This window comes from Pteronotus mesoamericanus, unplaced genomic scaffold, assembly GCF_021234165.1.
Source record: "Pteronotus mesoamericanus isolate MK-2021 breed Mesoamerican mustached bat unplaced genomic scaffold, CSHL_Meso_final contig_20, whole genome shotgun sequence".
NCBI classification, from domain to species: domain Eukaryota; kingdom Metazoa; phylum Chordata; class Mammalia; order Chiroptera; family Mormoopidae; genus Pteronotus; species Pteronotus mesoamericanus.
In genome coordinates this window covers 7,392,409-7,417,300 of record NW_026555085.1, presented here as the reverse complement: position 1 = coordinate 7,417,300, position 24,892 = coordinate 7,392,409, and the positions used below count along the sequence as shown (strand labels likewise).

General features: G+C 44.5%; 1 protein-coding gene across 2 annotated transcripts in view; it reads right to left on the bottom strand.

Annotated features, from left to right (window-relative positions):
- CMTR1 (cap methyltransferase 1) overlaps positions 1–24,892 on the bottom strand; it is a 43,822-nt gene that overhangs the window by 4,459 nt on the left and 14,471 nt on the right. For both annotated transcript variants that reach the window (XM_054569310.1, XM_054569309.1), the window contains 16 exons: positions 23,658–23,750; positions 22,155–22,226; positions 20,885–20,979; positions 20,695–20,767; positions 15,894–16,092; positions 14,979–15,097; positions 12,645–12,741; positions 12,180–12,312; positions 11,296–11,475; positions 6,002–6,058; positions 5,207–5,264; positions 4,630–4,698; positions 3,532–3,663; positions 2,427–2,549; positions 1,670–1,761; positions 750–818 (listed from right to left, as the gene is read on the bottom strand). In XM_054569310.1, coding sequence (XP_054425285.1) covers positions 750–818; positions 1,670–1,761; positions 2,427–2,549; positions 3,532–3,663; positions 4,630–4,698; positions 5,207–5,264; positions 6,002–6,058; positions 11,296–11,475; positions 12,180–12,312; positions 12,645–12,741; positions 14,979–15,097; positions 15,894–16,092; positions 20,695–20,767; positions 20,885–20,979; positions 22,155–22,226; positions 23,658–23,750 — 1,661 coding nt within the window. The remainder of the gene's footprint in view (positions 1–749; positions 819–1,669; positions 1,762–2,426; positions 2,550–3,531; positions 3,664–4,629; positions 4,699–5,206; positions 5,265–6,001; positions 6,059–11,295; positions 11,476–12,179; positions 12,313–12,644; positions 12,742–14,978; positions 15,098–15,893; positions 16,093–20,694; positions 20,768–20,884; positions 20,980–22,154; positions 22,227–23,657; positions 23,751–24,892) is intronic.

The window sequence follows — 24,892 nt, the reverse complement described above, 5'->3', positions numbered from 1 at the left end:
TCTCCCCAGCTGGTGTGGCTCAGTGGATTGAGTGCTGGCCTGAGAATCAAAAGCTTTCCAGTTCAATCCCCACTCAGTCAGGGCACATGCCTGGGTTGCAGGCCAGGTCCCCAGTAGGGGGCGCACTAGAGGCAACCAGTGTGTTTCTCTCCCTTTCTCCTTACCTTCTCTAAAAATAAATAAAATCTTTTAAAAAAAGTCTATTCTCCACCTGTCTGCTCCCTAACTTCTCATCCTCCTCTCCTCCCCTCCCTCAGGATCCTGAACTTTCACACAACCTAATATGGCAGCAAACCCTGGCCTTCTTCCCAAGCAGCAAGGATCCCACTCCCTCAAACTATCCTTCTCTTTTTCAAAAACTCCCATTCCCTCAGGACCCTTTCTCATTGTAAAAAAATGAAAATGCCAGGTTACATGCTGATGATCTTCAAGTCTGACTGTGTGACTCACAGAGTGTGTGACCTCTCAGAAGGACGTCTTAAATGAGGACACCTTAGCCCCTAGGAATGACTCTCCTGTGGAGGTTCGCCCACCGTGACAGGCAAGAAGGGGAGTTACTCTGGGGTGAAGAAGTTACCTACCTAGCAGCCCCCAAAAATCGCTCATCAAGGGCAGTCTCATCTCTAGCACCAACCTCGCCTGGTCTTCTCCACTGAGCCCTCCCATCCCCTACAGGATGGGGAAGGAGACACTGACCAGAAAGAAGCAGAGGGGACAGGGGATTTGGGAAGGAGAGATGATATGCTCACCTGATGGGATTCATGTCAGGCCGACTAGGCTTGGAAACAGCCTTCACAAATTTCTCAGCAAGCTGAATTCTACAAGCAAACAGAATCACTTAGACGCAAGCAAGGGTGCCTCCACCAGCACCCCTGCTGGCCCCAGGGCACTTTCACAGCACCAGTGGGAGAACACTCTTGAATCCGCAGCAAAACCGCTCCAAGAGGCAGCACTCATGTGCCCTAGGAAAATCACCCTACCCTTTTCCACTTATGTCTTCATGTGCCCTCTCCCTCTCTCTGATCTCTCATTTTGCTACAGCTTGGTTGGTTTTCCTGAAGTGTGCTTTCAGCTGCTCTCAGGCACTTCCTCCAGAACTTCAATATCATCCTTATTGTAAATGTTTGCTCCATCCCCCCAAACCACAGATACCACAGTACACTCACTCAGATGACCCAACTTAGGAGTGACATCAGCATCACAGTGGTGCACGACATCCCTCCTTCTTGCCCTGCCTCTTCTTTAACAACTGATTAGGCATGCATCCTCCAACAAAAGTGCCTCTATGGGAGTTGTCGGATCCAGATGAACCAACTTAAATGGGACCGCCCAAGCATAGGGCATGTTCTTTGAAGAAACCCTCCTTCTCCCTATAAGGTTACTCTCTTGCTCAACCTTAACACAAATACCACCTGTGATCTGAGCAGCTGTGGCAAAATAGGAGTGTGCTGGTATCTATGATCAGCAAGGCCCAAGCCCTAGCAAAGTCTGAAGTGCCAACACCAAGTTCTCACCCTGCCCCTGGAAACCAGCCCACGGGTGGGGGAGGAAAACTCTAAGGATGCCCTTAAGCAGAAAAGGCCTGGGTGAGGGGCAAAGCCTCGGAGGCTGCTGCCATAGAGGTGCCCTGGCCCACCCCATGTCCCCACCCCCGGGGCCCAGGTCAGACCGCTGGTTAAAGTGTTGCTCCCGCACGTCACTGCCATTCAGCACGAGGACATCAAGGATGTGGATCGCACTAATTTTCCGCTGGGCCTTCCCCTAGAAGGACAAGTAAACTGCCCACACTGCCAGGCATCGGCCTGGGGACCACTCTGCCCACCATTCTACCTACGGCCAGGAAAGGGAGCGGCTCTAAACACAAGACGTTTCTCTTGCCTCCCTCCCTGCTGATTCTCAGCACCAGCCTGGCCCAGGCTTCTGAGCAGGCAGAGATCTGAGACTCTGGGTAATAAGCCGCCTTGAATCTCAAACCCAGTGAAGCTGCTGCCATGGTGCTCTAGCCAAGGGCCTGGCCTCCCACTCTTGCCAACTGTTCCCACTGACTGTTCTGAGAGTCCTCTGTATGGCTGTTAATAGCCAAAGCTCGTGAGAAAGTTGCTTCTTTCCCAAGGGATCCCTCGTCAAGAACTAAAGCAACAGCTGAAAAATACCTAGCAAGCCCCCCAGGGCCTTCAATGCACAGAGATGACAGAGGTCTCCTCCTTCACATATGGAGACTGTGGTCCTTCCTACCTGAATATACCATGGCAGCTGCTCAAGGAGAAGGAGTAATTACCAAGTCTTCCCTGGTAATTGGCCCTGGGCCTATCAAGCACCACATACAATGTAACCCAGTTAACTCAGGGGAAAAAGGGCCAGACTCAGCTGTGCTCCAGGTTCCTAGCTGGCAGGGGGCAGGGCACGTGAGCAGAACCACCTCTGACCTCCCCTTTCAGCTCATGGACAATCTCCACAGAGAGTAGGGTGTCCCGAGGTAGCTCTGTCTTCAGGTCCAGCTTGACCCAGCGGTCTGACTGGCGTCCATCCCACGTGTAGATCTGTGACTTCTAAAGGCAGAGAGACAGGCTGGGTCAGGTGGGCATGGAGTCTGAGAAGTGAGAGGTTCAGTTTTTAAAAGGGCTTTTAGTTGGTGGCTACAAGCTTATAGGGCTGGGAAATGTCAGAAGAAAATGTCTAGGAGAGATCAGTCAGTTATATACTTCAGTGATAAGACAGTGTTGTCTTCCATAGCTTAAGCGGAAGAGAAGTAGAGATCAGCTCAGTCCTGATGTAGGGAATGGACCCAGGGCATAATTCAAAAGACCAAAGTCCATGAATAGTGGTTCTCAAGAAAAGATCCAGCTTTGTGTTTATGTCTGAGGTGGGTTGGGTAAAGGGTCCAGAAAGCAGAGGAGAAAAGACAAAAAAAATAAAGTGTGAGAGGACACAGAGAAAGTGAGGAAGAAGAAATAAAATTATAAAGACAAGTCAGAGTGGAAAGAAAGAGCAATGATTCCTTGTCAAAAACTAAATCAGCAGCTTAAAAAAATACCCACCAACACCCTAGATGCACTGAGATGACCCAGTCAAGTAACACACAGAACTGCCAAGGCTTTCCTTCAGCTCATTTTAGATTCCAAGGGCCCAGAGTTAAGGACAGGTAGAGTCTTTGCAAGAAGGGATGACATGGGGTGCTGGTGATGTTGCAAATAAACGGTTACATGGGCCCAAGCTGGATTAGCCTGCTGAGCATCCTACCAGCCTTGGAAGCTCCATGTGACAAAAGAAGCAGTACTCCCTTTAGCAATGCACAGAGATGAATAAGCAAATACATTAATAAATGAAAGAATGAATGAAAACACTTGGCTAACTCAGAGGAAGGAAGGAAGGAAGGAATTTTCAAGAAATACCTTCTCTAGGGTCAAAGCCCCAGTTCCTTGGTGCCAAGAGAACATGCACTGAGTTTGGCAGGCAACTGTCTAGATTCCCACAGACAAAAGGCAAGGTTCTGCCGCCCCTTGCTGGGTAGGAAGCCAGCTGCAGACTTACCCCCAGGCCGAGGAGGAACTTCTGCTCACTTCCAGATACCATGCAGCGGTAGTCGAGCACTGGGCGGATCTTCTCCAAGGTTTTGGAGGTGAGCAGCGTGGGCTTATAGCTGAAGATGTCAATCTCAGTGCCCTGCAGCCCCAGGTCAGAGAAAACACGGCTGGGTTGGGGGAAGGGACAGGCGCTCAGTACGGGTGCCTGTACAGGAGTCGGGGCAGGCTGGGAGAGGTAAAGGGCAGGAAGCACTTGCTCTCTGAACCATCCCCTGCAGCCCTGCTCTCCCTAACCAAGCACTAACTGGGATCTAATTCCATCTGTCTGGAGTGTTCCTTCAGGACCTATTAGGGAGGCTGGGAGAGAAAACAAAACCAAGTCTCCAAGGACAGACTGATTTACCTGAGCTATAAGCAAATGTCATCAGAATATAAAAGCCAACCCTTCGATAAAACTGAAGGCGAGGACTCGCCAGCGGCTGATGTGAGAGCAATTAAGTGATGTCTCTACCCCATTCAGAAAAATGGGCACACGCTCTTCTTCTGAGGCTTTGAACTCATTCTGAAAACCAGCACAATGGCGCATGATCTGGGCCAGATTTAAATGAAACCCAGGGAAGAGCTGGAAGTCAGGTGGTAGGAGAGAAACAAGGCAGAAGAAATCCAAAGACCAGCTTACCAGAAACAGGTCAGGGAGCCTAGGGTTAGGCCAGACCCATTGCAAAGCTCCTCTGGCAGCCCCTCTTGGCCCTCTGCTCAGCTTCCCAGTCCAAGATCATCCCACATTTAATGTCTCCCTCCCCTGCAGGCAAATATCATGGGACCCTAAACTCGCCAGAGAGTGACAGTCTGCACCATCCTCTGGGCAGCGGGAATGCTGAGCACAACACATCTCCGGAGAAAAATCTTTACACAGCCTGATGGGCTGGCCCTTAGGGAACTGAACACCCTGCACCACAGGTTTCTGCCTCAGCCCAGCCTCTGGGAGCCTGGGTGGTAACTACACAAACCCTTTGGAGGCCAGGCATCTGGGGCCTCAGTGATACTTTCCACATCTAGACGTAGGCCTCTCTAAATTTTTACTTTCACCAGATACCACACTTACCTGAATTAGCTCAAAGAACTTAGATTTCGGGTCTGAGGAAGAAGGAGCAACTCGAGCCTGGTCTGGGATCTGAAAACAGAAAGCAAAGAGCTCTGATTTTTTAATGTACTTTTTACCAAGGCTGAGTTAGTCTATGTAGGCGAGGGGACAAGTCAGAAGACTGGGGAAGAGGAAACAGCATGAAGCACAGGAGGCTTCAAAGAGGGGGGTGGAGATGGATAATGTGGTTACCACTCCCTTTTAGGCCCTGTGATAGAACACCCATGTGCCACTTCCCCTTCTCTGGGGCTCTCTGTGGTCAGTGTTGCTACTTAGGACAATCAGCAGCAAAGTGAGACCTGTTTACCCATAACTCTTGTCCTTTATGACCCAGCTGCACGGCCAAACTGGCAGTAAAAGGGCCAAGGAGGTAAGAGCCAACAATGCTGAGAGACTTCCAGCTCCGGAATGATGTGAGGGAAGGCAGACATTTTCATGGGGCAGGAGAGCCTAAGGTGAAACACCTGGGACTCAAACTTATTCTTCTCTACAGCTTCCCTGCCCTGAAGAAAAAGTGGGCTGGGGTCAAGATGCTTACCTCCCAAAGACGAAGGCACTGTTTCCGGATCTCTGCCTGCCGAGGCTCACTCAAGGTCCTAGGAAAATGAAGCCAGCAAGTGATTAAAACCTCCGTGGGGTACAAGGAGTGTGCCTCTGTGCACCCCTCAGAATCCCAGAGAGAAAAAGCCCACATGCAGAAATGTGTGAGCACACAGAGAGGCCATGCTGCCATTAGCCCAGAGTGCTCATCACACTCACGTGGCTCTGCCTCTTGAAGACGGGAGTTCAGCTGCACACAAACTGGGATGACCTCCCCTTACCACCACAAAGGGAAAGGACACTACCTTCCTGACCACCTAGACGTCAGGGTCTCCCAAACACCCTTCCTCTAATTACCCATGGGTACATTCTGGCTCCTCCTCTGCTGACATAGGCCACAGTTAGTCCATCCTAGTGGACGTCGCTATGCGGCAGAAAGCCGAATTAGCTTATGCTTGCCCGTACCAGAGGTTTCCCCTAACCAGTCCCACTTTTCCTCCCTGATCACTCTTTATTCTGTGTCTCCTGGCTGATGTATTCTACACCCTCTGATACACTTTTAATAAGTTTTCCTGTATCCTCTTATCTTCCCAAAGACATCATAAAGCCTTTGGGGGCAAGGTTCACACCATATGTTTCTCTGGCATCCTTCACAGACCACAGCAGAGTAGGAGATAAAAGGGAACAAATTTTTAAATGTTTGTTGAAATGAAATAAAGAGCTCAGGGGTAGGAGCAAAATGAAGAGATCCTCCCTTGAAGTAGGGGAATTCTAGGATCTGGGCAAGACTCACGTGTCTTGAACAAAGGCATGGATCTTGGCCAGAGCTTTGATCTGCAGACTACAGTGTCTAGAAGAAAAAAAAATTGATCTCAGAAGGATTCCCAAAAAAGATTTCCAAAAGACACAGGACAGTGAGGTTTAGCAGGAGCAATGACCATCTATATTTGGGGGAGAGGCTGAAGAGTTGAAAGAGAACCCCCTCAACCACACCCCAAAGTATAGTTACATGGGCCTGCTGAAGGCTGATGGTAAACTAGAAGAAATGAGTCAGACTCTTCATACATTCAGGTCCTGCTAAAAAGAAGGCTCTGATCCCATCCCTACTAATGTGAGAGCAATGGTGAACTGATTCTAACTAAAGCAACAACAAAGCCCAGACCTAGTTTACAGACTAAACCAACTTAACCCACCTACACTAACAGCTGCCCTTTCTACTCTAGTCTCCATTTTTCTTTTATATACACTGTCTGCAATGTAATAAAAACATATGAGACTCGTGATAGAAGCAAGAAAAGGTGACCCACTGATGAGAGAGAAAACAGTGCAATGGAATAAAACCCAGAGATGGTCCAAATGTTGGAATTATGAGACAGTAACTGAAAAACACGTTAGTCTATGTAGGCGATGGTAAAAAGTACATTTGAAAATCAAAGCTTTTTGCTTTCTGTTTTTTCAGAAATAAGATCCCAGACCAGACTCAAGTCGCTCCTTCTTCCTCAGACCCGAAATCTAAGTTCTTTGAGCTAATTCAGGTAAGCGTAGTATCCGGTGAAAGTAAAAATTTAGAGAGGCCTACGTCTAGATGTGGAAAGTATCACTGAGGCCCCAGATGCCGGGCCTCCAAAGGGTTTGTGTAGTTACCACCCAGGCTCCCAGAGGCTGGGCTGAGGCAGGAACCTGTGGTGCAGGGTGTTCAGTTCCCCAAGGGCCAGCCCATCAGGCTGTCTTTACAATAACTGAAAAAACACCTTAAAGGATCGACTGGAAAAGGCGTATAACATACATAAGAAGATGGAGAATATCAGCAGAAATATAGAACTATATTTATAAAAAGCAAAATTATAGACTTGAAAAACAGGATATTAGAGATGAAGGATGATTGTGATGGGCTCATCCACAGACTGGAAACAGTAGAGGAAAGACTCAGTGAGCTTGAGGACAGACAGAAACTCAAAGTGAAACATAGAGAAAAAAGTAAAGACCATAACAGAGCATGTGAGCTCTGTGGCCAATAACAAGCAGTTTAACATAAATATAACTGGAATATCAGAAGCAAAGGAAAGAAAGGACAAATATAATGACAAGATAATAACTAAGAATTTCCCCAAATTGATGAATGAAGGCAATCTATAGGCCCAAGGTCAAAGAAACAACCCCAAGCAGAATTCATACTTAAAAAAAAAAAAGAGAGAAAGAATAAAAAGAAACCATATATAAACACAAAACTCATTGTCAACATGCTGGAAACAAAATATAAAGAGAAAATCATACATGCAATCAGGCATACAGGGAAATAATGGTAAGAATACTGGCTGACTTCTCATCAAAAACCAAGGAAAGCAGAGAACAATATCTTTATAAAGTGCTGAAGGAAAAACATTGCCAACTTTGAAATCTATCCGTCAAAAGTGAAAGGGAAATAAAAACATTTTCAAAAGACAAAAGCTGAGGGAATTAGTCTCCAGCAGACTTGCACTACAAAAACAGTCTAAAAGAAATTCTTTAGGTTGAAGAGAAATGATTCCAAATAGAAACCTGGTTCTGCAGGAAGGAAGGAAGAACATCAAAATGGGTATGTCAGTAAATATCAAGGAACCTTTAAAAATAAATAAACACACACACACACATATCTTTAAATCTCTTTAAAAGACCATAGACTGGCCAGGTAGCTCAGTTGGTTAGAGCACTGTCCTGATATGGCAAGGTTGTGGGTTTGACTCTTGGTCAGAGCACATACAAGAATCAACCAATGAATGCATGAATAAACAGAACAACAAATTGATGTTTCTTTCTCAAATCAATATACAAAAAAATTTTTTAAATAAAAAACAAAAGACTAGACTGTTTAAAATTTAAAAAATGGCACTGTAAAGTAAGATTTTTCTATGAAACAAGAGCACAAAGGAAGGAGTATTATAAAAGCACATTTACATCTGGTAAGGTTCTTACACTGTTCATGAAGCAGCAGAATATTTTTTGAAGATAAACTACGATAAATTAAAGATGTGCATTGTAATCTCTGGAGTTAACAACTGAAACATAACACAAAGAGCACAAAAAGAAAAAACCCAAGAAAAAGAAATACTACTAAAAAATACTTAATTTGCTTCCCCAAAAAGGAACAGAGAAACAGAAGGCAGGATAAACACAAGTCAAACAACCAAGACAGAGGATTTAAACCCAAACATATCAACAATTACAACCCATGTAAATGTACTAAACACCCCAATTAAAAGGTAAACACTGGTCCTGGCCAGGTGGGCTCAGTTGGCTGAAGTGTCATCCCGTGCACCGTAAGATTTCCGGTGCCCAGTCAGGGCACATTCAGGGCACATAAGGAAGGCAACCGATTGATATCCCTCCTCCCCTCTAAAATCAATAAAATATCCTCAGGTGAGGATTAAAAAAAAGAGACAGAGACTGTTGCACTAGATAAAAAAGGTAAGACCCAACAATATGTTATTTATTTAAAAGATTTTATTTACTTATTTTCAGAGAGAGGGGAAGAGGGGAAGAAAGTGAGAGAAACATCAACGCAAGAAACATCAATCAGTGGCCCCTAACATGCCCCTGACTGGGAACCTGGACCACAACCTAGGCATGTGCCCTGACGGGGAAGAGAACTGGTGACCTTTTGGTCCATGGGATGATGCCCAACCCACTAAGCCACAGCAGCCAGGGCTCAACCATGTGTTATTTACAAATACAAACACAAGTTGAAAATAAAAGTACATAAAGAGAAAAACCATGTAAATACTAAACAAAAGAAAGCTTATGTGGCTACGTTAGTATCAGACAAAGTAGATTTCAAGACAAAGTAGATTTCAACACTAGAGATAAAGAAGGATACATCATACTGACAAGAGGTCAGTTCATTAAGAAGACAAAATAATCTTAAATGTGTGTGCCTACTAATAACAAAGACCCCAAATACATGAAGGAAAAACTAACAAAACTAAAGAAATAAATCATAATTGAATGATCATAACTGAAGACTTTAATGGCCTCCTTTTAGCTACTAACAGAAGATGTAGTCAAGTATCAGTTAAGATATGTAAGATCTGAAAATCACTATGAACCAACTTGACCAAATTAACATTCATAAAGCACTATACTCAATAGCAGTTGGAATATTCACCAGGATAGATCATATGATAGGCAAGAAAAAAAGTCTCAATAAATTTCAAAGGATGAAAATCATACAGAGTATATTCTGAGTACAAATGGACAAAATCTAATAGGTATCTTGGAAATCCCAAAGTATCTGGGTATTAAATATCACACATCTACATAGTCAATAAATTGTAAGGGAAATTTTAAAAATATTTTGAGTGCTATAATGACGAAAAAAGATAACATATCAAAATGTAGGAGATTTAGCTAGGCAGTCCTTAAAGGGAAAGTTATTATAGATATAGGTAAATGCTATATGTAATTAAATAAAATAAATAAAAAGAAATTAATAACTTTTTAAAAAATGTTAGTTATTTATTTTCAGATAGAGGGGAAGGGAGGGAGGGAGAGAGGGAGAGAAGCATTAATGCAAGAGAGAAACAGCAATCAGTGCCTCTCACACACACCCCAAAGAGAGACCTGGCCCACACCCAGGCAGGTGGAAACTGAACCAACAACCTTTCACTTTGCAGGACAACACACACTCAAGCCACACTGGTCAGGGATAATTAATTTATTCTTCTTAATTTGGGCTCAATTTGCTTTTCTTTTCTAGCTTCTTGATTTTAGACTCCCTTTCTTTTCATGTCTTTATGTATGAATTACAGGATAATAGAGATTTATAGTATTTAAATATACATATATATTTAAACCAGATTAGAACTTCAAAAGAATACAGACATAGAGACTAACATACCTTATGATCATAGACACAAAAGTCATTAATAAAATACTAGCAAATCAAATATAGCAACATATAAGAGTATTAACTCATGACCAACTCGACTTAATCTAAAAATGTAAAATTTGTTTGCCATTTGGAAATCATCAACATTATTCACTATAAATGAAATAAAAGAAAAATAATTTTTATAGATACATAAAAAGTATTTGACAAAATTAAACATCTAGGCATGGTAAAAACTCTCAGCAAACAAGGAATAGAAGAAAACTTTTTCAACCTGATAAGACATATTGACAAAAAACCAACAGCTAACATCGTATTTAACTGTTTAAACACTTTACACTTAAAATCAAGAACAAGGCTAGGATGTCTGCTCTCATCACTTCGATTTAACGTCATACGAGAGGAACCAGTAAGTGCAATGAGGCAAGAAAAAAAACAGAAATACCATTAGGATCCAGCAATTCTTCTTCTGGGTATTTATCCAAAATAACTGAAATTGGGATCTTGAAAAAATATTAGCATCCCCATGTTCACTGCAGCATTATTCACAATAGCCAAAATGCGGAAACAACCTAAATGTCCACTAGCAGATGAATGGATAAAATGACTTTATTTAGTTCCTCAAGAGAGCACTTCCACTGATTCGTTGCTCTTTAACAACTCTCCGACCTACCGCAAAAAACTTTTTTCTAATGCTTGCCCCCCTAAAAAACTGAGTCAACTGTCAGAACTTTACATTATTGCTAACAGGGAGGAGGAAAAACAATTAAACAAGGTTTAAAAAAACCCACAACAGCAGCATTCAGATGACCCATCTGGGGAACTCATGAACTGGCAAAGGCGATGGCAGCAGCAACTTCCAAAGCCTGCCATGTACTTCTTTCCCAGCCAACTCCTGCCTTCAAACAGGGGCTTCACAAGGCAACCACTATGATGGCCTTTTACAAACAGAAGCAATGAAAGGGAAATCACTCCTGCCTCCAGGAACACAAGACAAGGCTGCATCCAGGCTCCCACTGGCCACCCCTGTGATAGGGCATGGGAGCAGGATGGGTCCCCAAGGTACTCTAAGTCCCAGAGGGCCAAGAACAAGCACACCAAATACAGTCATCAATTTTTCAGGGCTGACAAAGTGCTACCAAGAGCCAATCATTTAGTCCTTCATTCTCTGGTCTTCCCTCCTATCCTAGTGGTGCCAGCAAAAAAATACCTGGTTTGCTTACCTCTCATTGGACCGTATCATGTAGTCAGTAAATTCATGGTCTCCCTTGATCACTTCCAAAGGAACCACAAGGTTGACATCGGAATCAGTGTTTCGCAGCTGGTTGAGTTTAATATTGACTGAGAAGAGGTAATCCCGCACGTCATCTATGCCCACCTTCAGGCCCTTGCACACCACATACCTGGCAGGAGAAAGCTGTCATTCCATGAGCAAGGACTTTCTGCCAACATTCCTCCTCCCCAAACCCTTTGGGTCATGAAGTTCAACAGCCTTAAGTCTATGCACAAAGAACAGCACGGACTGTGCTGCAAAAGTTCACTTCAAATCCTTCCTTTTTATGTTGGACTGTATTTCTACTCTTTACGGCCATGGTTCTCAAGGGCCCTGTGCCAGGCTAGCTGCATCACCATCACCTTGGGATTCTGTTTAGTTAAAAAACTCATCAATTACACTTTCCAGGGATGGAGCTCAGAAATCTTGTGTTTTTAACAAGCCAACTAGAAATTTGGATTGGCTGCATCTTCTCTTACACTGTGCATGGGTACTGTGTCCTGCCTGGGATGCTTCTGACTGGCGGTCCCCTTGCCCCGTCCCAACCCATGTCTCTCCAGGTGTCCCTTCTATTCATCATCTTCTCCTTCCTGGGCCAAGCCAAGGATCCCCCACAGAAGTGTGGTGAATAAGGCTTGTGAAAAAGGAGGCAGAGGCTGAGCTGGCATATCACAGGCTCAGAAAGGTCCAAATCCTGATTCCTCTTGGCTTAGTCACTTCTTTCAAGTCAAGGTTTTTAATATAGCCTGAGCGGACATGCCAGAGAGATGCACCAGGATTTATGTTTTGACATTTAGCCAACTACTCTGATTAAAATGGAGAGGAAAACCTCACCTTTCTGAGTTAGCAGGACGGCTGGTAATCGGCTTAAATAGACATACTCGTTCAAAGCAGCAGTATAGCAGATAGATGAGCCCCACGCTGAATGGTGTGAATAGGTCAAAGGTTTTACAGATGAAGTGGCCTCCTGGATTAGAGAGAAAACACCAATAGCAGGCAGTGGGTTCTAGCCCAGGAGGTGAGTAAGGTAATCCTGGGGAGTATATATGACCAAGTCAGGGACTCAGAATCTGGGTCCATTAAAAGTCAGAGGCAATTTAAGGAGTCGACTTAGCTTTAGGGAGCACTTAAGAGGATTCTACGGCACTTTCTTCCCTAAATGCCTCATTCAGCCACCTGTCACTGATTAAATAGATTTTTTTTTCTTTTTTAAACTTCTGAGCCAACCCTTATGTATACTCTTTTCCATCAGGGCCTCTAGTGGGCCCTGGGATGGGGAGACAGCTGAGGAAGTGTCACCTGTTCGGACAACAGAGAGCGCCATGAGGAACTGACAGAGCAGCAGCTGCTTGCTCAGGATCTCTTGCAGGTTCTCCTGTCCCTCCACAGAGAAGCCCTGAAAGGGGAGCACAAGGACAGGGGGTGGGAAACAGAAGTGAAGAAGACTGAAAAAACACTCCTATCTCATCTTCACTAAGATTTCTTCAAGTGTTTTCCTTGATCTCCACAACCCGACTGATAAAGATACAGCTCAGCATTTGAATTATTTTGTCACGGACACATGGTTCATTATAAATAGGACCCAGGCCTGACACCTGGACCAGTGCCATTTGCTCTATCACACCAAGAGGGTGGTACCAAGTCTGGTATTCCAAGGAGATGGTCCAGAACATTGTAACACTCACTTAAGAATCCAAGGGAAGAGTGAGGCAGAACAGAGGCAAAGCACTGGCTAGTCACAGGCCAACTACGGGAAACAATGCTCTACTGAGTCTGAAGAGACCTAGGAAGTACATGTGGCATGAATGCTCTGCTTGGAGCTCACTCAGCCTCTGTGCTGACCGCTGATCAGGCCCCAGTTTTGTGACAGAAGCAAAGTTAGCAAAACTCTTAACACTCAGTGATCTCTCTTCCTCTGCTGAACAAAGATTTACTCATAAAACCCACTTCCCTGTCCCGGGACCATGAAGCTCCTCCCTCTAGCTGGCAGGGTCTCTGGCCAGGGTGTTTGTTCGAAGAATGTATGTTGCTGTTTTTAGAGTGGTCTCCCTCCCTGTGAGAGCCCCACAGGGAGCAGAGAGCCAAGCTCACAGAGAAGAAAAGGAGACTGAGGGCTGGGAGAGGGGGAGACGACAGTTGTTTAATGGGCACAGTTTCAATTTCATAAAATCAAAACATTCTGAAGATCTGTTTCAGAATAATGTTAATATTTTTAACACTACTGAACTGTGCACTTAAAAACTGACTGAACTGTATACTTGAAAATGGTTGAGATAGTAAATCTGTTCTGTGTTTTTTAACACAATAAACTTTGAAAAAATAAATGAGGCTGTCACGTTAAGCAGGCTCCAGCCAGGCCAGGTTTCCCTGACTCAGTCCTATGAAGGTAATAGCTAAATGACACAGAAATCAACATTGTTCAGTGGACTCTGGCTGGTGTGGCTCAGCGGACCGAATGCCAGCCTGTGAACTGAAAGATTGCTGGTTCAATTCCCGGTCTGGCCACATGCCTGGGTTGCCGGCCGGATCCCTGGTTGGGGGCTGTTCGAGAGGCAACCAATTGACATACTGGACCTCTCACACACCAATGATCCTCTCCCTCTCTTTTTCCCCTCTCTTTCTGTCTCTCAAATAATCAAATAAAATCTTTTTAAAAATGTTTAGCAATGTCTTCTAAATTTATCGATGTTCTTCAAAATGCATTCCTGTTTATAGGGTCAATCAAAAAATAAGAAAAAAAGCGGCCCAGGTCACCAGTTTACATTGCCGAAGACAACAGTCCCCGAGTATGCCGCTCTAAGCTGCCAGACTGCAATGGGCCAGAAGCACACCTCAGCCAAAGCAGCGCCCGCCCCCTAGCCTGTCTGTGTCGTTCTCTGCTGTGCACATGCTCTCAGAGCCTATGCTGACATCCTGCACATTCCTTCATCTTTCCACAAGCTAATACTAGAAAGGCCACCCAAGTTGCTCCAGAGGCTTTTCTCAACCCTAGCCATGTGACCCTGAAGTAACTGCCATATTCTCTGTCCCTCCTCCAGACTAAGTGGTGGCTCATTCCGTAAGACTACCTGCCACATCAGACTAGTAGTTGAGAAAGCAGTGGTGGGCTCCTCTCTGTACTTCAAGCAGCTTCCCAAGGAACAGGGATCCATGAATGTTCACTTTAGCCCAGCCACTGACCGAAAGCCTCCTGTGGGTTCCCTGAAGCTGCTGCCTTTGGTTATGTGATCATCTATCGGCCCATCCAGAGGCCTAGAAGTGGCCATGTATAGACAGCCTCTGCCAGGAGCGGCACTCAGGTGACAAATGCTCTTCCCAGTTTTGCCTCATTCATCTTAGTCATGGTCCTCCCCTCGCTGAGTCTCGCAGCTGACCAAGGCCTTTTGAAGAAGTGAGCTGAGAAGGGCCACCTGCTCCAAGCAAAGATGTCTACAACATCACTGCCCTAATAAAGTTATTGAAAAATATGTACAAAAGAGTAACAATAAAAATCACACATCTCCTACTATCTGAACAGTGAGCTAGCACCTTCCAGGGCAGCTAAAGGGCTAACATAACAAAACAAAAACAATTCTCAAGCCTCTAATGTGATAAATGCCTAAAGCATCAGCTTATGAAGAGCAGATCACCTACCCCATCGGCCATCAGAAAGTGGACTCCCTTGCGATCCGTGTTATCCAGAACAAAATTCCGGAAAGCAGTGATGTTCTCTGGGCGGGTGATGTCTCCATCTCCATCGATCCCACCCTCACCTGGCAGGACACAAGAGTCACATTAATCTCACTGGTCCTGTGCATCCCAAGAGATGGGACAAGAACTCTCTGGGGCTGTGGAAAAGGTACCACGTGGGTCTCAAGGTCCAGGAGAAAGCCCCTGTGAGGAGCAACTCTCTGTAGGACCCCTCCTGCAAAGCTGCCTTGCAGCAATGGACAAGGAGGCAGAAACAGGGCCCTGCTATATGTAATAAAGCTGGGGTGGAAAGGGGTTAACCAGCCAAGAATCAATAACTGAAACAGGGGGCTTTCCTCCTCAAGGCCAAAGTTGTGTTTAAAGCACCTATGTTTCAGAACCAATATCGACTTTTTAATAAGGACTGTTAAGAAAAGACTTAAAATCTGCTGTCAAATCACAACAATCAAGACAGAGTGGAGGGGACTGCTGCAAGGCTTCTGCGCTGTCTGTTACCAGTACTTTCCACATCCCCGCACAGGGCTAGAGATGGGCATAGGGGTTTTATGTTAATAATCCTGCCAGTTCTCTGCCGGAGATCAGGCAGTTTCATTATCTCCTGTCACCACAGAGAATAAAGGAGGAATGAATATCATTTGGATGAAAGTTTGCCTAGTGGAGTGTTTAACCTGTATCCCGCAGGCCTGGGGTAAAAAGGGACAGACACGGGGAACTGAGACCTTCATGCCGTGGGGCTGGGAACCGCAGGCTGAAAGACTGCAGAAAGAAAACGTGGCAAGTGGATAACAGCTGCTATTGACCTGAAGTCCCCACAGAGGACTGTCCCATACCCCCTAGTACCCTCCTCTGTGTCCCTACCGTAGAAAGGTTCAAAGAGTTCACTGGAGGCTGAGTAAAAGTCCTCCAGCTTAAAGTCATTCGGGCCCTTCAAAGTCATTCCAAAGCCCTTCGCATGCCACTTCTTCCTCCACAGAACATACTCCGAGAAGCCACCTGGGCCTGCACAGACGTCAGCAAAGTACAGAAGCTCAGCTTCCCGGTCCTTCACCAGTGGTTTCTGCAAAGGCAAGTGGAAGACAGGGGAGAAAGAGAAAAAAAGATGGCTCAATGGGAAGCAGGAAGAAGGCTGGGAGTGAAATCAACCTTTCTTCAGACACAATGCAGAGTTCCCGCCAGGGCCATGACACCCTGGAAATGCATCTCTGTGGTCATTACCCTTGGGAGTTGCCCATCCCCACCTCAAAATTCCCCTGATGTCTTTCACACAACCAGGCCTAGCTCAGACTCCTCATAAACACATCTTAATGGGCACCTGAGTGTGCATTTTTTCTCAGCATCTTTTCTTCACCATATCCTGCCTTACAAGTGTCCTACTGAGCAGGATAGATGCATTACAGATAGGGAAAAAGAGATGCCAAGACACAAAGCATCCTGTTCCCAACTGGTATGGAACAAAGCTAAATCAGGATCCAGTCAGCATGACTATTAGATTTGGGTCTTCCTGTCTAACCCAAGTCTGGGGAGGTTCTGACATCACCCCATCTCAGCCACAGCACCTATTTTTCTAGACCACAGCCTCTGCTTCTCTACTCCCCTTCCTCTTAGGCTGCTCCTTTCTTTTCAATTAACTTTTTATTTTGGAATAATTTTATATTTACAGAAAAGTTGCAAAGACAGAGTTTTCATATACCCTTTCTCTATTTTCCAGTTTTACTAACATCTTACATTGCTAATTTGTCAAAACTAAGAAATCAACATTGGTACACTACTATTCACTAAGCTCCAGACTTGATTCAGATTTTACTAGAGTCCTTGTTCTGTTCCAGGATCCAATCCAAGACACCACAGCACACGTGGTCTCCTCCTTTTTTACACCCCTTTCTTATTGCCTTTGCTCCTCTGCTAGCTGTGGGCCTCAGACGGCACACAGCTGGGAGCTGACAAGACAAAGGGAAAAGGAGACACCAGTGTGCAGCTTCCCCTGAGGTAGCCCTCAGAACACCTACCCACCTCGGGAATAACTATATTACAATAATCATTTGAATTTTTATTGGGTTATAGTTTTGGCCACTTCAGATAGCTTTAACTCAATCTAAAATTTACACTGAATTCTGCACTGGCCTGTATTCTGTGTTTACACTTCTCTTTTACATACCTCGTCCCTAGATGGGGAATTCTACTTGTCCCACCCTCCACAGCAGAGAGGAGGTACCATCTACAAGAGGTTGAGCTCTAGAGTGGGTGGCAGAGGAGGACCCTGATGAATACCCAGCAGGAAGGGGCTTAGGCAGCTCAGCCTTCACTCTCTACAGCTTGACATGGCTGAGTGCTTCTCCAGAGTTCCACAACTGCTGGATAAAGATCTGAAAGCTTTAGGAAAAACAGTTATAAGAAAGAAATGGAAAAACTAATGTTCACAATTCAGTCTGTTTCTAGGTGACAAGGGTCTTCTTCCCTCTGATGATCGTTATCTAGCTTTATCAAAACGGTGAAAAAGTTTCTGGAAAAAGTGAATTAGCTAAAAACAAACTTCGGCATCCTGTGTCAAGCCCACCCAGGTGTGCTGTGACATATCAGTTCTTTCTCCCCTTCCCTACCACTCCACCCTAGCATTCTTTGCTCCTGAGCCATCAACTGTTCATATATTTGGATCATATTCATTTGCCCATACACAAAAAAAGACCTAATGGTGCTTGCCAATAACACTATGTAGCACTTTCCTGATAGCACTGCGGTACTAAGGCAGGGGTCACAAACTTAAGGCCTGCACAGGCTGGAAAATGCGAAAACACTGTTCTTTACCACAGGGTGTGCCCCAGTGCCCCAGGCCCAGGCTCCAGCCTCTCCAGGTGAGCAGCTGGCCCAAAAGAAGACTAGGGGAAGAAAGGGGAATAAGTCAACAGAAGCATTGCACCTCCAAAAAGAGATGATAAATACGATCTCATTTTGTGATTTCAAGACATAGGGCCCCGCACAGGCCATAGCCAGAAGGTCTTGCCATAGAAAGGACAGCTGGGGTTCTCACCTCTGCCACCTTCTGGCTGTGCAGCCAAGAGCAAGCTAACAATTTATGTCTGAGCTCCCTCAACTGTAAACTGGGACTAATGTAGGTTATTTAAGACTCTTGTAGGGTTAAATAAATTACCGTAAGTCAAAAACATTTATAAACTGTAAAATACTAAACAAACATAAGATATTATATTCAACTATCCTGTCTTTTTCCATTTTTTCCTCTTTCCAGAGCCTCACTGGGCACTTTCTAAGTGCTCTCATTTCATCTGAGACAGCACTGAAACTTAAATATCTACATTCAGTTTTTGTCTCCTGTTATACTTCAAAACATGTTTTCTTACCTCAACAATACCCCCAGGCACACATATTTCTCACGTAATGTTATAGTTTATAATATACTTCCATATACCCAAAGAACCTAAATTTCCATCTTTCCTTTGTCTCTCCCAATTCTTGTTTACAATTTTATTTTCCTACCCTAGTCTCTTTTCAACTTTTACCACAACCTGCAGACCTAGAAGCACAGGGAAAACCCTGAGTCATGTTCCCTCTCCCATTTTCTACCCCTAACCTCTCCATACCACCCCAAGCTTCACGTTCTGCCTCCACATTCACTAGTCTTCTTGGATCACCAGATCCAAGAGGCAGAGACCCTAGCAAACCTGGTGTGTGCCTGGGGTTTCAGCCACTCCCATCTTTTCTGGGAACTGCTCCAGAGCATCTCTGCTCACCTAAAAAACATACCAAGCCTGCTGGCCTTGGCTGTCACTCTGTTCCTCAGGGGAAAAAGAAATTTAAAAAAAAGAAGAAGAAAAAGAAGAAGAAAACACTAGGGGCTGGTAAGAAATCACTTTTTATAGTGGAGTGTAGAGAAACATCCCTGAAAGGGCAATTCTCCATGGCCACTAATACTCAATTCAGGTCAAGACATTGCCTGAAGCGTTACAAAGACGGCTGCCTTTTCCTATGTAACTAACATCTTCACCCTCGACCTGAATGGTATGGCCTGGTGCCTGCTTCATTTTCCTGACAGCAAAAGACAATAACCAGATACCAGCTGCTGGAGGCACTTTCACTCAAAAGCCCAAAAGGACGCTGTGACTTCCCATCAGCCTGACAGAGCTCCTCCGCCAGGCAAGAGTTTAAAATCATTTGGAGCTCAGAAAATTAAATCAACATTGTATCAACCTAATTTTCTCAAGATGCTAATTCCAAGAGCCCTTTTGTGCTGCCTGCTGGTACTAGAAAATGGGGTGGGAGACCTGGGAGAGAGAAATGACTAAAAGCTGGAGGGGTCTACATGCCAGTTTTGCAAGCATAGAGAATGCAGTGAGGTAGGTGGAATGGAAACATTAAAGAACTTGGAAAAAGAAATTTCTTTAGTGAGTGGATAATCCAGGGGCCTAATGGAAGGAAGGTGAGTAAAGCAAAAACAGGCAAAGACTTAACTTTCTAGAACTGAATAAAAATGCTTTGAAACCTAGAAGGTAATGCTAGAATGAAATTTCCTTTATTCTATCCTCATAGAGGGTGTATGTTCAGAGAAATGATACGCAGCAGAATAGAAAACCATTTTGCTCTACCGTTGGCCTTGAGAAGGGTCAAAGCCTGTTCTAAAAGGTAGGAAGGGAAAATGGCCACATCAGAAATCACAGATCTGAGAGCTAGAACAACTCTTAAGAACCTTTTGGTCCTACAGCCCTCTGACAGGTTAGTAGGGCTAATTTCAGAGATCAGGCAGCTGAGATACAAAGAAGGTGTGACCTTAAGTGACACCACCTGTGACAGTAAGTGCTCTACTCCCCTCCCTCACACAGCCCTGACACTGATTTTAAATGGATCAGCGGAAGAATCCAGAGGCCCACATTTCAATCAACTCTCAAACATTTCCCAGAGCACTCCCCTCTCATACGAGAAACAGCACCCAAATCAGATGATGTCACAGTTTCAAATTAGAAAATAAGCTCACTCTAAGGACTGCACACTCACACTTCTACTTTATCTCATCCACAGTAGAAAGAAGGCAGGCTTAAGCACCCTGGTGACAATGGGCCTCACATGTCAATAAGCACAGAAGGCTTTAGAAATATCCCAACCCTGCACTCTTACCAGCTCTCAAGTCCACCAGAATGTCCAGAACCTAAGTGCCATGGGGAAAGGAATCACATCTATCTCATTCTAAATTATATTCCTGGTGCCTAGCACCATGACTGGCACAAAGTAGGGTTTGGATAAATACATGTTTAATAAATGCAGGAGGCGGGCCCATGCTCTAACTCGTGGCCTCACCTACTTGTTCCTGGGCCTTTAGAGGCCACAGCTGCTGATTCTGCCCAGGAATGTCCTCTCCCCACTGCTGCTAGCCCTTCCCACCTCCACCTGGAGTGAGCAACAGGATCTGCAGAGTTGGGGGCTCGGACTCCAGACCTGAAGCCCTAAAGACAATGTTTATTGGGGCACTCCTGGAACCACAGAAAGCACTCTGGGGCCCCATCGGAGGAGCTCAAAGCAAAATCTCTAACACAAAGTGTGTATCTCTAGCACATAGCAGGAATAACTAACTGCATTGCACAAATGGCAATTTCTGAGCAACTGAAGCTTAAGCCCATTTAACACTATGAATTAAGAAGAAGAAACTTGTTCTCACCCCACAAGAATCCCGTGGATTTGTAAAAATGCGATCAAACACAAAATCCATGTTAGCCATCTTCATTGCCGCCCTACAACAAAGACAGACAGAGAAACTCAACTCAGTACCAGACGTATAGAAAGCTGAAGTTCAAAGAAGAGGCAGAAAGGTGCACATGTCAGGGGAGGGGAGGGAAATGTGAGCAAACCTGTTCAGGAAGAAGACTCCTCGGATCATCTCGTAGGGATTGGCCCGGGTCCGAGCTCGGCGCATCTCCTCCCCGTCCAGGACATCAAACACACTCTGCCCAAAGAGAATCAGGACCTCAAGGTGAGCATCACCCTCCGGAATGGGACAGGGCTCTTAAGAACTGGAGGAGCCCAACAAGCAGCCCGCCAAAGAGCAAGGCTCCTGCCGTATCCCAGCTTGAAAATGACCAGTTGTGTGACCCTAGACAAGTTACTCAATCACTCTGACCCTCAACTACATCACTGGTAAAATGGGAAAAAATAAAACATAAACACATCCCTGGCACATGCTAAGTGGTTAATGAATGGCACCTGTGGTTATGCACAGGCCCACCTCTTGGCATTGCTAATCCTCACAGCAAATGTTTCTCCACTCCAGCAGCAACTGCCCAAGGGACCAGAGTTCTCATACCAAGGCTCTCTTGACTGGGGCTCACTGAGAGTAGACAAACCAAGGCCAGGGTTTCTGGATGGCACCTACCACACAGTAGGGATCCCTTCTCCATTCTCCTATTTCCTCTCTGAAAAAAAAAAAAAGCCTCACTTCACATGAGCACCAGTCACTGTAAGGATATTCCCAACCCTCTGCCTATCAAAAAAAATGAGCTCTGTGAGGCTGGTCTGAGGCTTTACTGCTTCTTCAACCCATTTCCTCCTCAGTTTCCCTGGCTCATTCTGTCCCAAGCAATGCACTTCCTGGCCCAAAACTCAGGCCACAAGATATCAAGGGAAGGCTAATATTCGCCCAGCATGTTAGGAGCCTCACACCCAATATTTCATTGATCCTCACAGCAACCTGGGGAAGTATTTTCTCCCTCTCTTACAGACGAGGAAACGAAAACTCAGGGAAGCTAAAGCAACTGACCCAAGGTCACAGAGCAAAAAAATGTTGTGAAACTAGGATTTGAATTCAGGTCTATCTGATACTAAAGAATGATTCCAAACCTTTCACTGTACCAGGCTCCCCCAAGATTATAATGGACCGACCCACTGAGGTTAAGTGGATCCGTTCCAGGCTACTGACCACACGGACAGCACAACACTCACTACAAGGCAGGACAGTCACCAGAAAAGAAAGACAACTTGGAGAAATATACAAGCTACACATCTTGATCTCCAGGAAAATATTAGCTAAACTTCAGCCACCCACAGCTGACTTAAAAGAACTAGAAGAGCCGAGCATAGCCCACCACAGAGTTTTCAACTCCAGCTCTAGCCACAAGGCCTTACCTTACACTGCAGCACACTGTGAAGCAAGTCTTCCCCACAAAACTCTGTTTCATCTTCAATAATCTTCTTTCTCTACAGGGAAAAGAAAACAATCAATAATGACCATGTGTGACTGCACTTGGGGGGATGAAAGGAGAAACTAGGATTCTGAGTGAGTAGAGAAGAGGCTTGAGTCCCTGCGAAGAACATCAATCACTGAGGGGGCAAGAACAAGAAAATCCTAAATCCCTCTGGCTATACTCCAGATGGCTATGAGATGGAGCAGTCCCTTGGGTGCTGTGACTAGAGCACCATATGGATACAAGACTCATGAATGCTGAGGCTGAGAAAAGCAAACAGGAAAAAGACATTCAAGATGTCTGTCCTTAGGGCATGGAGGCAGAAAGATGGGGACTGCCCCAAAGACAGGAGCCGGTACTTCATCCAGTAAGCCTCTTGCTCTGTGATGAGTATGACTGCAGGACACTAGGCACTGACCTGGTAGCATCACAGTAAACAAGGGCTCAGAGAGTCTCACAGGGATGTAGAGTCCAACCTCATGCCTGAGTGTAGCTACTTCTAAACCAATGGTGCTCAGACTTGTGGTTTTCATGTTTTATACTCTTCAAAAATCACTGAAGATCCCAAAGAGCTTGCTTTTATGTATATATGTATATACTCAATTTATTATTAGAAATTAAAACTGAGAAAATTTATAAATATTCCATTTAAAAGAACAATGTTAATATAATTAACATATTTTTATGAAAAGTAATTACATTTCCAAAAATAATTTGGTGAGAAGAATAGCACTGTTTTCCAGTTTTGTAAATCTCTTAGTATCAAGCTGAATAGAAGACACCTAGATTATTCCTATTTGTGTTTGCACTCAATTGGCTGTGATATCATGTCATAGCCTCTGGAAAACTCTACTGGACACTTTGTGAGAGAATGAGTTGAAAAAACATTTCAGTATCATTATGAAAATAACTTTGACCTTGTAGGTACCCCCTGGAAGTGTCTTGGAGATCCCTGGGGGCCCCCACACTTTAGGAACTGCTCTCTAGACCATACTGATTTAGTAGCTATCTACTTTATCCTTAAAATTTTCCAGGGGGATATTAAACAAACTCCCTCTCTAACACCCTCAATTACTTTCTGAGGACAGGTACAGTGTCTTTTCATCTACCTGGAACAGTGCCCAGCAGTGACCAGAATATACACAGATGTATAATCAACTACTCAAAAAAATCCATAAGGAAAAAAAGAAGTTATGCATTTTGTGTTGTCTTGCAAGTCAGACGACTAGGAGGAAAAAACAAACAAACCCTGTCTGCCACATCTTCTAGGGGCATATCTATAAAGCGCTTGGTACACCCTCTTGACACAGTTTTATTCCTGCCAGAATGGTCAGATTCAAATTTTTCACAAGTGAGCATGAATACATACGTGCCAACTTGGGAGAGCAGAAAAGTCAGGAGATAAGTGCCAACAATTTCAGTGTACATTTTCCTGAAATCCTACCTTTCCCACAACCATCCAATCACTCATTTCCTGAGTGTCAGGAATTTCAGTGGTACATTCTGGGAACCATGACACCTGCTCACAGGCACTGGGCTGTAAACAAAAGATACAGGCAAGTTAGTCAGGTAAAACTGGCCTTCAGGACTATGCCCTAACTCATCAAGGCTTCCCCAAAACAATCAAAAGGGACCCATAGAGGGGGAAGGGTCTGGGAAGGTGAAGCCAAAGGCAGTGGTCAGACATGAGAATTGAGAGCTAGAATTGTAAAGTTTAACTTCTGAAGGCCATTTCCAATTCTCATTTGATCCCTAGAAACTTCCCAAACCTTCAAAGTGCATTTGATTTGTTTTAATATTTTTGATGAGTAACTACTACGAAGTATGTGCTCACAAAGTAGAGTTAAAAGAACACAAGAGACAGTGGGGATACAGAGAAGTACACACAGAGTATGTGTCTGTGATAAGGTAATTGCATCAGGAAGATACAAAGCAGTAGTCTTACCTCCTGGTGCCTTTTGAAATGTTACGTACAAAATAAACAGGATTCCTCATCGATTCATTCCAAGATAGGGTAGGGCACTACTCTAATGTAGTGCTTCCTCTCAATTTTTTACTTACTTACTTTCCTTACCAAACTAAATCAGTGGTTTTCAACCTGGCTATACATCAGGATCATCTGCAGTCATTTTAGAAAAAACTGATGCCTGGGGCCTACCTCCAGAGTATATGATTCTGTTGGTTTGAGGTGGGGACTGTGTTTAAGTACGATTTTAGAAGTCCCCAGATGAGTCTAATGTGCAGCCAGGGTTAAGTTCACTGGGCTAGAAAGACATGGATTAAGAAACCTAAATAGGTGGCTAACCTGCACAGCAGCTTTACACATTCCCTTCCTGAGCAAGTGTGGAGAAGAGACTCACCCTTGCAAATTGAAGCAATGTGGTTAAGGTAGTACTACATGCTCTGAAAGGCATAAAATGGTACCACAAACCAAGGTCTCTAGGGCAACCACCATCAACAGAGAAAAAATTTAAAAGAAAAATTACTGAAGCCTTTTGTCAATGAAGCTGGCAATGAATCATGGCTTCTGTCCTTGGTCAAGTCCATCACCTTTAAGCATAAATGGTTTTGACTTATAAACTCTTTTTTAAAAAGTTCATATACATTTTGGATACATACCACTTCGGAGGAAAAAAGCAGACTCAAACTCCCCCATGGAAGTTTAACTATAAGGCTACC